This window comes from Neofelis nebulosa, chromosome 12 (assembly GCF_028018385.1).
Source record: "Neofelis nebulosa isolate mNeoNeb1 chromosome 12, mNeoNeb1.pri, whole genome shotgun sequence".
Lineage (NCBI taxonomy): Eukaryota > Metazoa > Chordata > Mammalia > Carnivora > Felidae > Neofelis > Neofelis nebulosa.
Genome location: NC_080793.1, coordinates 12,688,130 through 12,701,454, shown reverse-complemented (window position 1 = coordinate 12,701,454; position 13,325 = coordinate 12,688,130). Strand labels below are relative to the sequence as shown.

The window sequence follows — 13,325 nt, the reverse complement described above, 5'->3', positions numbered from 1 at the left end:
GTCTGACTCCACTACTTTCTAGCTGTGAGTCTTGGGCAAGTTACTTAACATCTCAGATAGAAAATAGGGATAATATCTATAGAGAAGAACTGTTCAGGTACAGAGTGGGTTGTCGTGAAGGTAGGGTAGGTGCTTGGGTGTTTATTCCCGTCTCTGCCTGGTGACCTGTTATTCAGCCTACAAAATCTAGCCTGGGATCATTTCTCAAAGAACCATCTCCTCTGGCTTCCCACCACTACCATCTGCCCCATAATTTACCTTTTGGAGTTTCCATACACCCTACATTAGAACATAGCTCACTGAGCTGGTTATTCAGATCTGTCTTCCCCATTTTCTACACTGTGAGCTTCCAGAGGAAGGGTTCGTGTTTTATTGAACTTAATGACCAGCACGGATTAGGGCTTATTATATTTATGTATTTGTCCTATTTCCTTCCTCACCTAGACTGTGAACTGCTAGTATTATCTATGCCCTCATTTCCCATACAGAAAGTACTTTATCTATATTTTAATGACTGAAGTGACTGGATTACAAAATATTTCAACCTTCCTGGTCTATTCATTCTTCAGATCCTTCCCAGGAACGTATGCGTGAGGCAGGCAATTATTTATTTATTTTTAAAAGATTTTTAGGAGTGCACCTGGGTGGCTCAGTCAGTTAAGCATCCAACTTCGGCTCAGGTCATGATCTCGTGGTTTGTGGTTTCGAGGCCTGTGTCAGGCTCTGAGCTGTCAGCACAGGAGCCTGCTTTGGATTCTGTGTCTTCCTCTCTCCCTGCCCCTCCCCTACTCACGCCACTCTCTCTCAAAACAAACAAACAAACAAACAAACAAACAAACAAAAAAAAACATTAAAAAAAAATATTTTTAAGTACAATCTACCCCTCAACGTGGGGCTCAAACTCACAACCCCAAAATCAAGAGTCGCATACTCTACCAACTAAGCCAGCCAGGCTCTCTGAGGCAGGTGATTATTTAAATCTCAAGGAGTATCCTGGTAGCTTAATTAAGCCAAAATGTATACCAAGGATATCAATATAACTAAAATGCACCATGAACTTAATATTGACACTAAAACAACTTTTAAGGTGGACAAATAATTTTATTTTGTGCATGCAAATACATGTCAAGTACTGCAAACTTTTTCCATCAATTTTCTCTCAAACACTGAAAATCATGATGCTCTATTCTGTGAACAGCCAAAGCTAATATCTCTTTACTTCAGTGCTACAGCAAAAACACACAGAATTCACTCTTTGCTATTCACTATCATCACAACCCTCATTGTTCCATCTCTGCCCTCCCCCCATATACAGGCCTTTAGAAATCCTAGCCTTCCCCCATTTAATCCTATTCCTATAGCACAAACAAAGGGAAACATTACAATTTGGAAATTCAAATTGAAATAAATGGAATAGAATTTATTCCCATATATATTCCCCATTTCATTGTACAGAATTATTTTAAATTATAGTTTTAAATAGAAGCTGAGTATATGCCTTAAAAATGAGCATTAAATCCATCTTAGAGATGGTGCCTGCTTTTTACATGATGGGTGTACACCATCTTTAATTTCATTTACATTTCAATCGAACAATAGATTTGCAAAGAAAATGTCTAATACAGACGTAAAAATATTCACACTAGAGCTTCACAATCGGTTGTACAATTGACAAACAGGCCTCTTTTCCCAAACTTTCCAGCTAAGCAAATTTATAAAATGTAATCAATGCAACAAGAAAAACATTTCTCTTTCACTTCCAGGGAAAAGAATATGCAATAAACAGTATAAATGCAGACAGCAGTTGCTGCAAGCTAACCACGATACTCCCAAGTGGCTGTACAGTGGATATGTGCAGTACAAATAAAAGCCACATGTGTTGTATCACAACTACAGTATAATTGTTTGCCCAGCTAAGAGAATGCATGCACTTCCATGCCTTGGGTTATAAAGTGAGGCCTAATTCTCGACAGATTGATGGAATATATGCAAATGACCTTGGCTGTTGGCAGTACTAAGTGCAGCCAGTGTCCATGTTCCACTGGTTTGAGGATATTTTTTAAATTTTATTTAAAAAAAGAAAAACTGCCAATTTTGGATTTGGGGGAATAACTGCTCTTGGAGTAGAAATAAGACTCCACTCAAATGTGGGGTGTTCTGATCAGTGGCCTTGACTCCTTGTATTCCCTTGCCAGCAAAGGGATACAAAGAAACTGCTAGTAAAAAGGAACAACTAGCAAATGTATTCAATTTATCCAGAAAATGGGATACTCCTTGAGCACGTTCATTTGTGTTCTGCTTCTGCTTGCAGAAGGGGTTCTCATGAAGGAGTTACAGTAAGTGATCCCATCAACACTCTTCACTCACTAAAACACAAGAAAAGTTCTTCCAGGAAACTAACACATAGTTGCAATGCAACTTTTCCCTTTAAGCCTAGTTACCAACACTGGTGACAGTCTGCTCAGGAAATGACACAAAGAAGCTAGGGAAGAAACATTCAGATTCAAAGTTGAAATCACATGCTGAATCTGAATCTAATCATTACAATTGCACCCCTGCTAACAAGACAACACAGGCTTTAACATCTAAAATGCAAGAGCAAGCTAGATGGTTTTTAAAACAACGTTTTCAAATATTTAAATGATCCCATTTTAAATTCCTAGAAATAGCTGTGCATCTTCTTATTTTCTCAAGGCAGCATATAAAATTGGGATGTGCTTTATATACTTGGAATCAACTTGAAATTTGAGTGAACGGGACTAGATCCATACAAATGGAAAATTTCAGTTCTCATACAGGAGGCAAGGTTTCTTTTATAATTCTCTTGTGAGAGTAAGTAACTACTAGGAAAAAATCAGTGCCATCGACCCAACGAAGTACTACCTTCTCTTGAAAATTATATGCACGACCTTCATGCATGACACTTGCTTATCAGATGGTACTGAAAGGAAGTCATGGCAGGACAGGCAAGGGAATCTGCTCTGGTCAGGCACCAACTAGACGAAATACATACATAATCTCAGAATTTATAAAATGAAACGATACTACAAAAGAGAACTACTGAATTTAGATTCACAGAATCTGAATGAGGCACATGGACTTCAGAATGGGACTCAGAAATGGAAAAACAAAAATGTAAGAAGTAAACCAAACACACAACCCACCATTTTCCCACTTTCCAGACCTCAGACTATTTTTTCCTAATTGAACCATAGGCACCACACGTAGTTAAATTACCAACATCACACATTTCCTCTCCTATTGCCTTATATACTGATTTCAAACGCATGTACATCACATGTTGGTAAAAGGGTCAAATGACAGGGAATGCACCCAATTTTAAAAAGTCACATCCTAGGTCTGATTTATAATTTTTTTCCTCTTGACATCAGGGAGTAACTTTTTGAAGAAGGATCAGAAAGACTGCTCTTTCTTCTAAAGTGGCAGAGAACCAACATCTTTCCCTCACATTAAACCCACCATGAGAAACAGAAGATGGCCACTATATAAAGGATGCAATACAGAATAATCCCAACAAAGAAAGAATTCCTATGTTGTTAGTGAGAACGAGAGTAAGTTTTTAGGAACAGGGAGTTATTGTTTTATGGGATCACCTGCTGCAAGACAAGCATTATTTTAATATAAATGTTCTGAGACATACCAATAAGGTTGGCAGGTATATACATACACTGATGCAAATGTAATTTCACTGGACAAGTAGGCAAACACCTAAGCAGTTTATCCCAAACCCCTCCAGCAGAGCACAACCAAGTTTCAAAATTTCAATTTTAAAATTAAAAAGATAAGGTTAAATACACAAGATCAATTTATGTAGTATATATTCACCCTCAGAACGTGCTGAAGATGTTTTGCGTAGTTCTGTTGCACAGAGGGTTCTTTCCCTGAGGGCACATAAGGAGCTCTCAAACTGTTAATAGGTCTCTATTTTGTAACAAAATAGCAATTTTAAAATCTTAAAAAAAAATACATTACCTTCAACATGGAAGATCTCACTATTTAAATATCCATGAAATAGACATACTGGTTTGCATATCCTTTTTGGAAATACAAACAGCAAATAAAGTACATTGGAAGCATTTTAAATGTAATAAGCGCATATTTATAGAAGGGTTCTGATATAAATTATATAACAATCATGTTCCTGTAATATCCTAGGCTAATTTATAATGTCAGAAATAAGTTAATGTAACATGGTTTAAAACTCTTGTTCCTATTCATTTCAGGTTACAGAGTGAAATAAATAAAATGTCTTTGTAGGGATAGGGAGCACTGGCCATGGCAAAAGGGTACAGTACTAACCAAAGGAAACGAAGTCAAGGCTACTGTGCTGTTATGCTACAAACAAACATCCTCATACATTTGAATATTAAATAAATGTGTAAGATCTTCCATACTGACACCAGAATATCAAAACTACCCCTTTGTTTCTCAGGTATATTTACAACTTATCAGTCACCTTATGAGCATGTTCATTAAGACAGGTATCAAACACCAGTATTTACTCATTCTGATCAAGAAATTTCAGGGAAATGTCAACCCTCCCGCCCCTGGAAATGTGCACAAAACTTTTTATCAAAATCTTATCTGATACAATGCTGTGGTTTTGTAAAACAACTAAATAGCTCAGACGACCAATAACATGATCCTGTTTAAGCATCTTGCTAGCAGGAAAAGCCCTTACATACAGTACACCTGGTGAAAGATCAGCTTGGCTTAAAATATTCCAGTACAATTTTCAGAGTAAACAACTTCACAGAAGTTAATTAAAAAAAATAATAAAAGTCAAACTAATCTTAAAGAAACTGGGGAAAAACGAAGACAAACTATAGGTGAGATCACCAGGAAGGAATGCCCAGTTTTTGTTTCCAAATGTCGACTGAAGTTTAGGTTTCAAAAATACCTCCCCCAAATCTGGGGCATGGCTGGTTGAACATATTGCATGCTTCCAGATGCCAGGTCCAAACACTTTTCAGTCACATTTAGCAGGGCAGAAATTACTCATGTTTTTAAGTACGAATAAAGGTTAGCCAATGTTCTATTATTACATGGTTCATAGTCTTATCAACCTAACGGTCAGAGAACAGGGAAAATTAAACGCAACGTGAAGTAACAATGAACAATACTTAACCAAGATATTGCAATGAACATCCAAATTAATCAGTTTAAATAAAAAAAACCCAGCAATACCATCTTGTTAGTCAGTGCAAACGCTACATACAGGGTTTTCTCAAGAAAGCTGAAAGCACCTGATTCTTTTGCCAAGTCATCAGATTCAATAATGTACAGGCTTAAATCTGCGTTTTAAAAAACTGCCATTACATTAGTGCATAATTTATCAAAATTGTAAAAACGATTCTGCATAACTTAGGAGAATTTAATATCTAGTACATCAGCTGAAAGACTTAGGCACTTGGTTATATATTTAATTACTTACTTCAACAAGTAGCCTGTGTATAAATATTAACAAAGCAGAAACTAGGCTTGAAAAATGGAAAATTAAAAAAAATTTCAATGCTACAGATAAAAGCACTGCACCACACTCCTACATATAATGCAGTAAAGAAAGCTAGTATATAACCCTGTAAAATTCTATGGTAAGAACATCTAACTCCACTCTTCAAAGTAAAAAAAGAAAAAAAAAAGAAAAAAAAAGAAGGAAAGAAAGAAAGAAAAAGAAAAAAAATCCATGCAAAGTCCCATGAAAAAGATAAATAAAGCAGCTGGAATGAGATGGAAATTTCTCTCAGCAAAACATAAAATAGAAATAAATAAGTTAATTAAGTCTACTTTCACTAGATGTATCATTGTAGGATCCTGCTAGTTTAATAACTGAGTTGTTAATTTTCTATAGAAGCCATTTAAAATAGGAAATGGCTCAGTTACTGCACCGGATTGCTACAAACTCATAAAAAGCTGCTTGAAGCTTAAGTTAAATGTCCAAATTCCAATCACCTCTGGAAAGTGAACGTGTTACCCTAGTAAAGTAAATTTTCTTTTTTTTTCATAATGCTAATGCAAGAGGGCTTGAAGTATCAAAGAGTCCACAGGAAATGGATGCCCCCGGTAATATCTTTTTTTAAAAAAAATATACATTATATAATATATATTATATATATAAAAAGCTAGTGTAAATGCTTCCATGGTATGGTCACAAATTTGAAAGATGAACCTCCTTTCAGCTGTTAACCATCTTCCCATTTGCAACAGGTTTTAAAAAGTCGTTTTTATCTTCAGACATAACGTGAGTTTTCAGAATGAGGTTGCCAACACTGACAGATGTGGTGATGGGGAGGCAACTTGCATTGCTAATGGACACTGGGAGTGGCTGGCTAAAGCAAGAAGTTACCGGCAGAATTGTTTTTTGCTCCTCCCTGAGAGAAAATAAAGGACATTGAAAACAAATTAGCTTTAAGTGAATAACCCTTTAAAGAATAACTATACATGCTTAATATTAGTTGTAACAAACTTCAAAAGCCCCTAGTAAAGGCATGTATTTATCACTAAAAAATATCAGCAGTCACTAAAAAAGTCCCTTTGTCCAAAAATCATATTTAAAAAATTAAAATACTAGACAGGCACCTGGGTGGCTCAGCACTGGGCCTACTTGGGATTCTCTCTCTCTGACCCTCCTCTGCTCATGCTCTCTCTCTCAAAAAATAAATGAGTAAACTTAAAAAAAATTTAAGGGGCACCTGGGTGGCTCAGTTGGTTAACAGACTTCAGCTCAGGTCATGATCTCACAGTCCGTAAGTTCGAGCCCCACATCAGGCTCTGTGCTGACAGCTCAGAGCCTGGAGCCTGCTTCAGATTCTGTGTCTCCTCTCTCTCTGCCCCTCCCCTGCTCATGCTTGGTCTTTCTCTCTCTAAAAAATAAATAAACATTAAAAAAAAATTAAAATACTGGCTAATTTAAGGCCAACAAACTATTAAGTTCAAGACTAACCCATAATTTTGGCGGTAATTATATAAAATGGCAATATTAAATCTAAGAATATCTTTAATTAAAAAAAAATGTTTTTTAATGTTTATTTATTATTGAGAGAGAGACAGAGCGTGAGCAGGGGAGGGGCAGAGAGACAGAGGGAAACACAGAATCCAAAGCAGGCTCCAGGCTCTGAACTGTCAGCACAGAGCCCGATGTGGAGCTCAAACTCACGAACCGTGAGATTGTGACCGGAGCTGAAGTTGGACGCTTAACCAACTGAGCTATCCAGGTGCCCCTAATTCTAAGAATACCTTAACATGATTTTTTAAAAGGGAAACCCTTCATCTAGATTTTAATTCTCCATTGTGTAGTCTAGAAGTGTGCCTACCAGACTGAGGAAGTATTAACCTGATGCTGGAGCACGAGGACAAACTTTTATCCACAAAAAAAGCAGGTCTCAGGCTACTTAAAAATGGACTATTTTGTTCAAGTTTACCTCTTCTCTCCTAAAAATTCAGACTGACCCAATCACTGCCCTATTACATAAGGTCTTCGCCTCACAGGAGAGAGCCAAAATTGCAGGTAACACTGCATTTATTTTATTTAAATATTTACAACCTATGTCCACTGGTTATGAGTTATCTAACACTCACAGAATCACATGGTCTTCACCTAAACTCTGTCTCTTCTGCTCCAGTGGCTCCTTTTGGTGCTGCTGGACTGGATGCCCATTTTCCACTGCTGTTCCATTCAGCAACTGATCATTTTGAGAACTGATACCCAGCTGTATGTCCAGGATCTCCTAAGAAAATAAAATGTTAATCCTTCAGTATGAAAGTATTTTATACTTTTATCCAATTGAATAAAGCTTCCTAAATATCTAATTGTGGTACTTACTTCAATTTGTTCACCTTGTCCATCAGGTTCATCAGTATCAAGTGCCGAAAGCTCTAACTCAATATCCCTATCAGGCTTAGTATCGCTTGCATCTTCTGTATAATCACTCTGTAATAAAAGAAAAAATGCTGATTTTATACCTGGGGAAGCTGGGGCCCCCCTTTTAGATTAAAGTAAGAATCTCAATGATTGAAATAAAAGCTGGTACTGCAATTTTATTTCTATTCTGAGTTTGAAAAACAATCATCCACCAGAAAAAGGAATGCTAACATATGCTAGGTAATGGCATAAACTAACACAGAGCAGCACCAAACAGCAAATACATTAAGCATGAAGCTGAGAGGTTCAGTTTTTTTACCTCTCCATTTCTCAGTTCAATTTCCTTGCTTAGAAGATTTAAGGTAAGGTGGCGGCCTTCATCCAGGGAATTCCACTTCTGCTGCATGGCCAGTGCATTGGCCTCCCTCTGAAGAAGCAATGAGTTACTCTTGGCCTATAGGGGAAAAAAAAACAAAGGTAAAGTTAGCTTTCAACCGCCATTTTATTTTAAGAATTTAAAGCTGAGGGACACAGAGACTACCTGCTGAAGTTCAATGCTCAAAAGGTCTCCAGTACTGGAATGCTTTCGATGACCAGATAAATCAGTAACAATGAATCTGTCCCTTTAAAGAGAAATATGTTTACAGTTATAAAACTGAAAGAGTTGAAGCAACTAAAGCAGTAATGGCCATATACCAAATACGTTTTCTGTAATTAATCAACCCTGAAAGTTTCAGTCATCATTTAAATGTTTTCTCAGAAATCTGTTATTCAGCTAAAATCATTGAAGTACGCTTCATGAATAATCGGGGGTAGGATCTATACTCTGAGGATACACACAAGTCTGAAAATAGAGAATCCAAAAGAAGTAAGAGTAACATTACCGTTCAATATAGTGTGCTGATGACGTGGCCTCGTTACCATACGAACTCCACCTTGAATCAACAGCATTGACATAAGGAACATAATCTACAGAAAGGTAGAAAGAAACAATGTTCAGAAAAGTGAAATATCAATATGTAAATGTGAACATACACTTTTTAAAAAAGATCCATATTTTATCCAACCAGCCATGTTCTTCTGGCTAAACCATTTAATTCTGAGCTCCTGTGACTGTTAAATAGAGGGAAATGTGCTGTACCTCACAAAGTGAGGATTAAAAAGCACAGTGTTAGAATACAGCAAGTGAGATACTAGTTAAGGGGATTACCTGATACACTGATAGGCTTAGTGGCACTTCCTTGGGAAGCAGTGGCCTGGACAGGATCCGTGGTATGGTAACCTGTACGTGAAGATCTGGAAATTGCACCCCATTTTGAGATGATAGGTCCATCACTAAATGGAATTATTGGGTCTTCTTCTTTTGTCCTTCTCTGAGTTTCAAATAAATGCACTCTTCTCTTAACATCTCCACTGTCCAGGTCCTGCATACACCAAAGAAAATCAATTAAAAGGATTGTTGTCAATTACTTCAGCTAATAATACAGGTACATGCTTTCAAAAGACATGTAATCAAATTTTCTGGTAAATTTAACACTAGCAGTACATCTTAGTGATAATCCAACATCCGTTTTAAACCACCAAACTAGCTCAAATAATTTAAGCATTAAATGCAATTTATTTCAGACTTACCTAAATATAACTCAGCTGCTTACAGATGAGTTATATAGCAATAAACAATAGGAAGATGAAAGCATTCAATCATTCTAAAACTTGAGCCAACATGCATGATATCCCCCCCACTCCCCCAAATCATACCATTAATACAGCATTTGAATTAGCAATTACATCTCTGGGCTCTGAATCGATGGCATTTATACAGGAGCCTATGGTGCCACAAGACCAAGGAGAATAATGAGAAAGATGATCTTCTTCAAACTTTGTACCACTCACACTCTCAGAGAACTGATTAAAAAAAAAAAAAAAAAAAAAAAAAAGGCATAGTCAATTAGTACAAAACTGTTAAATTTACAAACTTGTAACTAATACAAAGTAACTATTATAGAATATATAGGACTTCATAACGAATAATATAAAAACTTTCAATAATTAATATAAAAATACTGTCATATGTAACAAGTAATAATTATACTATTTGTATTTACGTTATTTACTATAGAAAATAGAATGACTTCTCTTTTTATTTTGCTCTTTCGGTACTCATAAGGAACCCCTGACTATCAAACACCAAATCAACAAATATTTGCAGCATGTCTCTAACATGGTATGAAGCACTCCAAAAAAATGAAAAAAGGCAAAACACACACACACACTATGGTCCGTGTCCTAGAATAGTTTACGATTCTGAGAAAAGACCATCATGTAAATATGGGAATATAACTGATAAACCATGCAGGATCAAATTTAAAAAAAGAACTCAAAGAAGGCTGTCTGGAACTAGAAGAAAAAGTGGACAAATTTTAAAAGGACTGTCCAAATTATTACAGGATCAGAATACTAAAGTTGTCATAATCATTAAATCTAGTTTACTGATTATACAGATATAGAAAGCTGATGCCAAAACAGTTAAATTACATATTACAAGTCATATTACTGGCAAATAGCAGATCTGAGTCTCAGGGAAATTTTTTTTTTTTTTTAAGTAAACACTACACCCAATGTGGGGCTTGAACTCATGACCCTGAGATCAAGAATCACATGTTCTACCAATTGAGCCAGTCAGGCTCCCCAGGGGAATAATTATTTCTTAAAGCATAGTATAAAAAAATGCAAACACATTTTTCTATCAAGCAAGTGGCAACTCTATCACTCTGTTGTCAAGATGTTTAGTTGCTTTGCAGAAGTCTCAGTTTGATGAGAAATTTGGATCTAGTTTAAGAATTCAATGGTTTATTGAAATATTTATGGATGAAAAAATGTTATCTGAATTACTTCAAAATAATCCAGTGGGAAGAGGGGGTACAAATGAGAGACTGAAGAGTAGGTAACAGGGGGTGATGGGTACGTGGGGTTTATTATACTATTCTACTTTTGAATATGCTTGAAGTTTTCCATAATAAATTTTTTTTTTTTTTTTTTTTTTTTTTTTTTTTTTTTTGAGAGTGAGCATGCAAGCAGGGGAGGGGGAGAGAGAGTGAGAGAGAATCCTAAGCAGGCTCCATGCTCAGCACGGAGCCTGACACGGGGCTCAATCTCACGACCATGAGACCATGACCTGAGCGAAATCAAGAGTTGGACACTTGACTGACTGAGCCATCCAGGCACTCTTCATAATAAAATTTTTAAAAGTTTTAGATATTAGAGCCCAAAAGAATGGGAAATAAATCAAATTAGAGGAATTAAAAAAATAATGGTTTGTCGTATATATAAAAGTACTGAGAACAACAAGGTACACTGAAATGATCCTGCTACAAAAATTTGTTTTGTAACAACAAGAATAATTAACAGTGATGCAAAACTGCATGAATAAAACCACAGGCATTTCTGCAACTCCTGTGAAGTAAGGAAGAAATGCTTCTGCTAGATCAGAATTCAAATCCCAGCTACTCACAAGCTGAATTTATTACTTTGGGCAAATTACTTAATTTCTCTGAGTAGGATTTCTAAAAAACATAGATTTAATACCTGCCCCCTAAGATTTTTGTGAGAATTAAATAAAATAGCATTATGCAAATGCTTAGTACAGTGCCTGGCACAAGTAGGTGCTCAATAAATGGTAGATATATATCTTATTACTAAAAAACAGAAAAATAATGACAACTATACTGCTGGAGAGACTTTCAATTCTTGGTGGAACAGGTCTTAAGACCATTAAAAACTTAATGGTCTTCAGAGTCTCACAATGCCTAACTGTAGTGCTTCTCACAAACTCAATGTTCACTGAACTACGTGACTCAACTTCACACTAAACCGCTGCAAAATACCCAACACAGCTAACCCTGGTTGGAAAGAGTGCTCTGAAGTCGGGTGTTTGACCTATCCTTGCAACATCAAGTGATGAAGACCTTTCTTACATCAGTGCGAAAGTCTACACTGAATAGAGGAGAAGGTGGTGTTGGTGACTGTGTTGCCATAGGAAGAGTTGAAGAGACAAGAGGTGCTTTCTGAGTGTGGTACTGTGCCCACTGCTCTGGCTTTCTTCTTATCTGCTCCTCGCAACTGGTCTTCAAATGACCACAAGGTTCCTAAGGGGGGATAAAAGAAACAATCTTAATCATCTAGGGAGCAGTAAATAAACTTGTCTATTTCCTGTGGAAATAACGTAAACAGTTTATTATATTGTTGGGACAAAAAAATACAGCAGGGAAGTCACCTTAGCCTATTCTCCACACATTTAAATGAAAGGATCAATGTTTAGTCAAGTGAGCACTCAGTTTTCTGGTTTAGAGAAGTCATTTGTATCTATGTGGGGATACTGAAAATAGGCCCTGTCCTTGTATTTTGGAGATTTCTCTATACCTTCCCATCAGTTTCCTATCCAAGCATAACATTTATTGAGCATTAATATGTATCAGGTCCAGTTCCAAGGGCTTTGTTTTTCTGATTTAATCCTCACAACAGCCTTATGAGGTAGGTACCATTATTGCCACCAAACATGAAAAACCTGACGTACAGAACATATAGTAACTTCTGTAAGTCACACAATTTCTAAGTGGAGGAGCTAGAAACCCATACCTGGGTGGTAGGACACCAAGTCTGACAGTGGGCTCTTTACCCACTGTCACTACACTACAGTAGCAGTCCTATTTCCACTGTCACTTACCCTTGGTAAAGGCACACTTGTCCTTGGCTCACTTGGTGGCTGGCAAGCCACTGAATAGTACCCATCTAATGAGTTATATCTTTCCCGCAAAGACGTCTGATAAACAGACGAGTGCATCACATCCATTGGAGGTAAAGAATTACTTCTAATAATGTCATCTCGTTGGTACATAGGTGGGCGCCAGATGCGCCTGCTGTCGTACACAGGAGCATACATTCCAGAAGGTACTGGCGGAACTGGTCCATACGGCTGCGGAGGAGGAGGTTGGTAAGGAGAAGAATTCATTCGATCTCGAGGGGAAAATGTACTGTAATGATCGGCATATGGCATAGAAGCAGGTGGGAGGGAGGACTCTGGAACATTATTGGATCTCACAAAGCGAGGAACACAGGGAGCCACACCAGCTGGTACCGTTGGAGGTGGTGGGTAGTATCCTTAAAAATTAGAAAAAGGAATATTTAATGTAATCTTAGTAAAATCCAACATTGTACAATGATTTAACTCTAAACCAGCTTTTAATGTAGGAAAAGAAAATAAACTTTGAACCTTAGTTACTCCTGCTTTAGACAGACACTACACTACTATATGAACTCCTATGTTAAACTGCTCCTCAAAAACACAAGACAGGCTATTAAGAGATGGCTGGTAAGTTTCCTTCTAGGGCATCTACTGCCACAGGTTTTGGATTAAGTAATCAGTTACATTATTGATTCATAGCTT

The 13,325-nt window shown here is 36.9% G+C and overlaps 1 protein-coding gene across 5 annotated transcripts in view; it reads right to left on the bottom strand.

The window, feature by feature from the left end:
• Positions 1 to 1,080: 1,080 nt before the first annotated feature.
• The window catches only part of RC3H2 (ring finger and CCCH-type domains 2), a 52,642-nt gene continuing 40,397 nt past the window's right edge, over positions 1,081 to 13,325 (bottom strand). For 2 of the 5 annotated variants that reach the window (XM_058694226.1, XM_058694230.1), the window contains 10 exons: positions 12,606 to 13,039; positions 11,857 to 12,027; positions 9,641 to 9,787; positions 9,093 to 9,306; positions 8,767 to 8,851; positions 8,424 to 8,505; positions 8,202 to 8,336; positions 7,844 to 7,951; positions 7,600 to 7,748; positions 1,081 to 6,392 (listed from right to left, as the gene is read on the bottom strand). In XM_058694226.1, coding sequence (XP_058550209.1) covers positions 6,197 to 6,392; positions 7,600 to 7,748; positions 7,844 to 7,951; positions 8,202 to 8,336; positions 8,424 to 8,505; positions 8,767 to 8,851; positions 9,093 to 9,306; positions 9,641 to 9,787; positions 11,857 to 12,027; positions 12,606 to 13,039 — 1,721 coding nt within the window. In that variant the 3' untranslated portion in view covers positions 1,081 to 6,196. The remainder of the gene's footprint in view (positions 6,393 to 7,599; positions 7,749 to 7,843; positions 7,952 to 8,201; positions 8,337 to 8,423; positions 8,506 to 8,766; positions 8,852 to 9,092; positions 9,307 to 9,640; positions 9,788 to 11,856; positions 12,028 to 12,605; positions 13,040 to 13,325) is intronic. The other 3 variants (XM_058694227.1, XM_058694229.1, XM_058694228.1) reach the window with 3 other exon arrangements.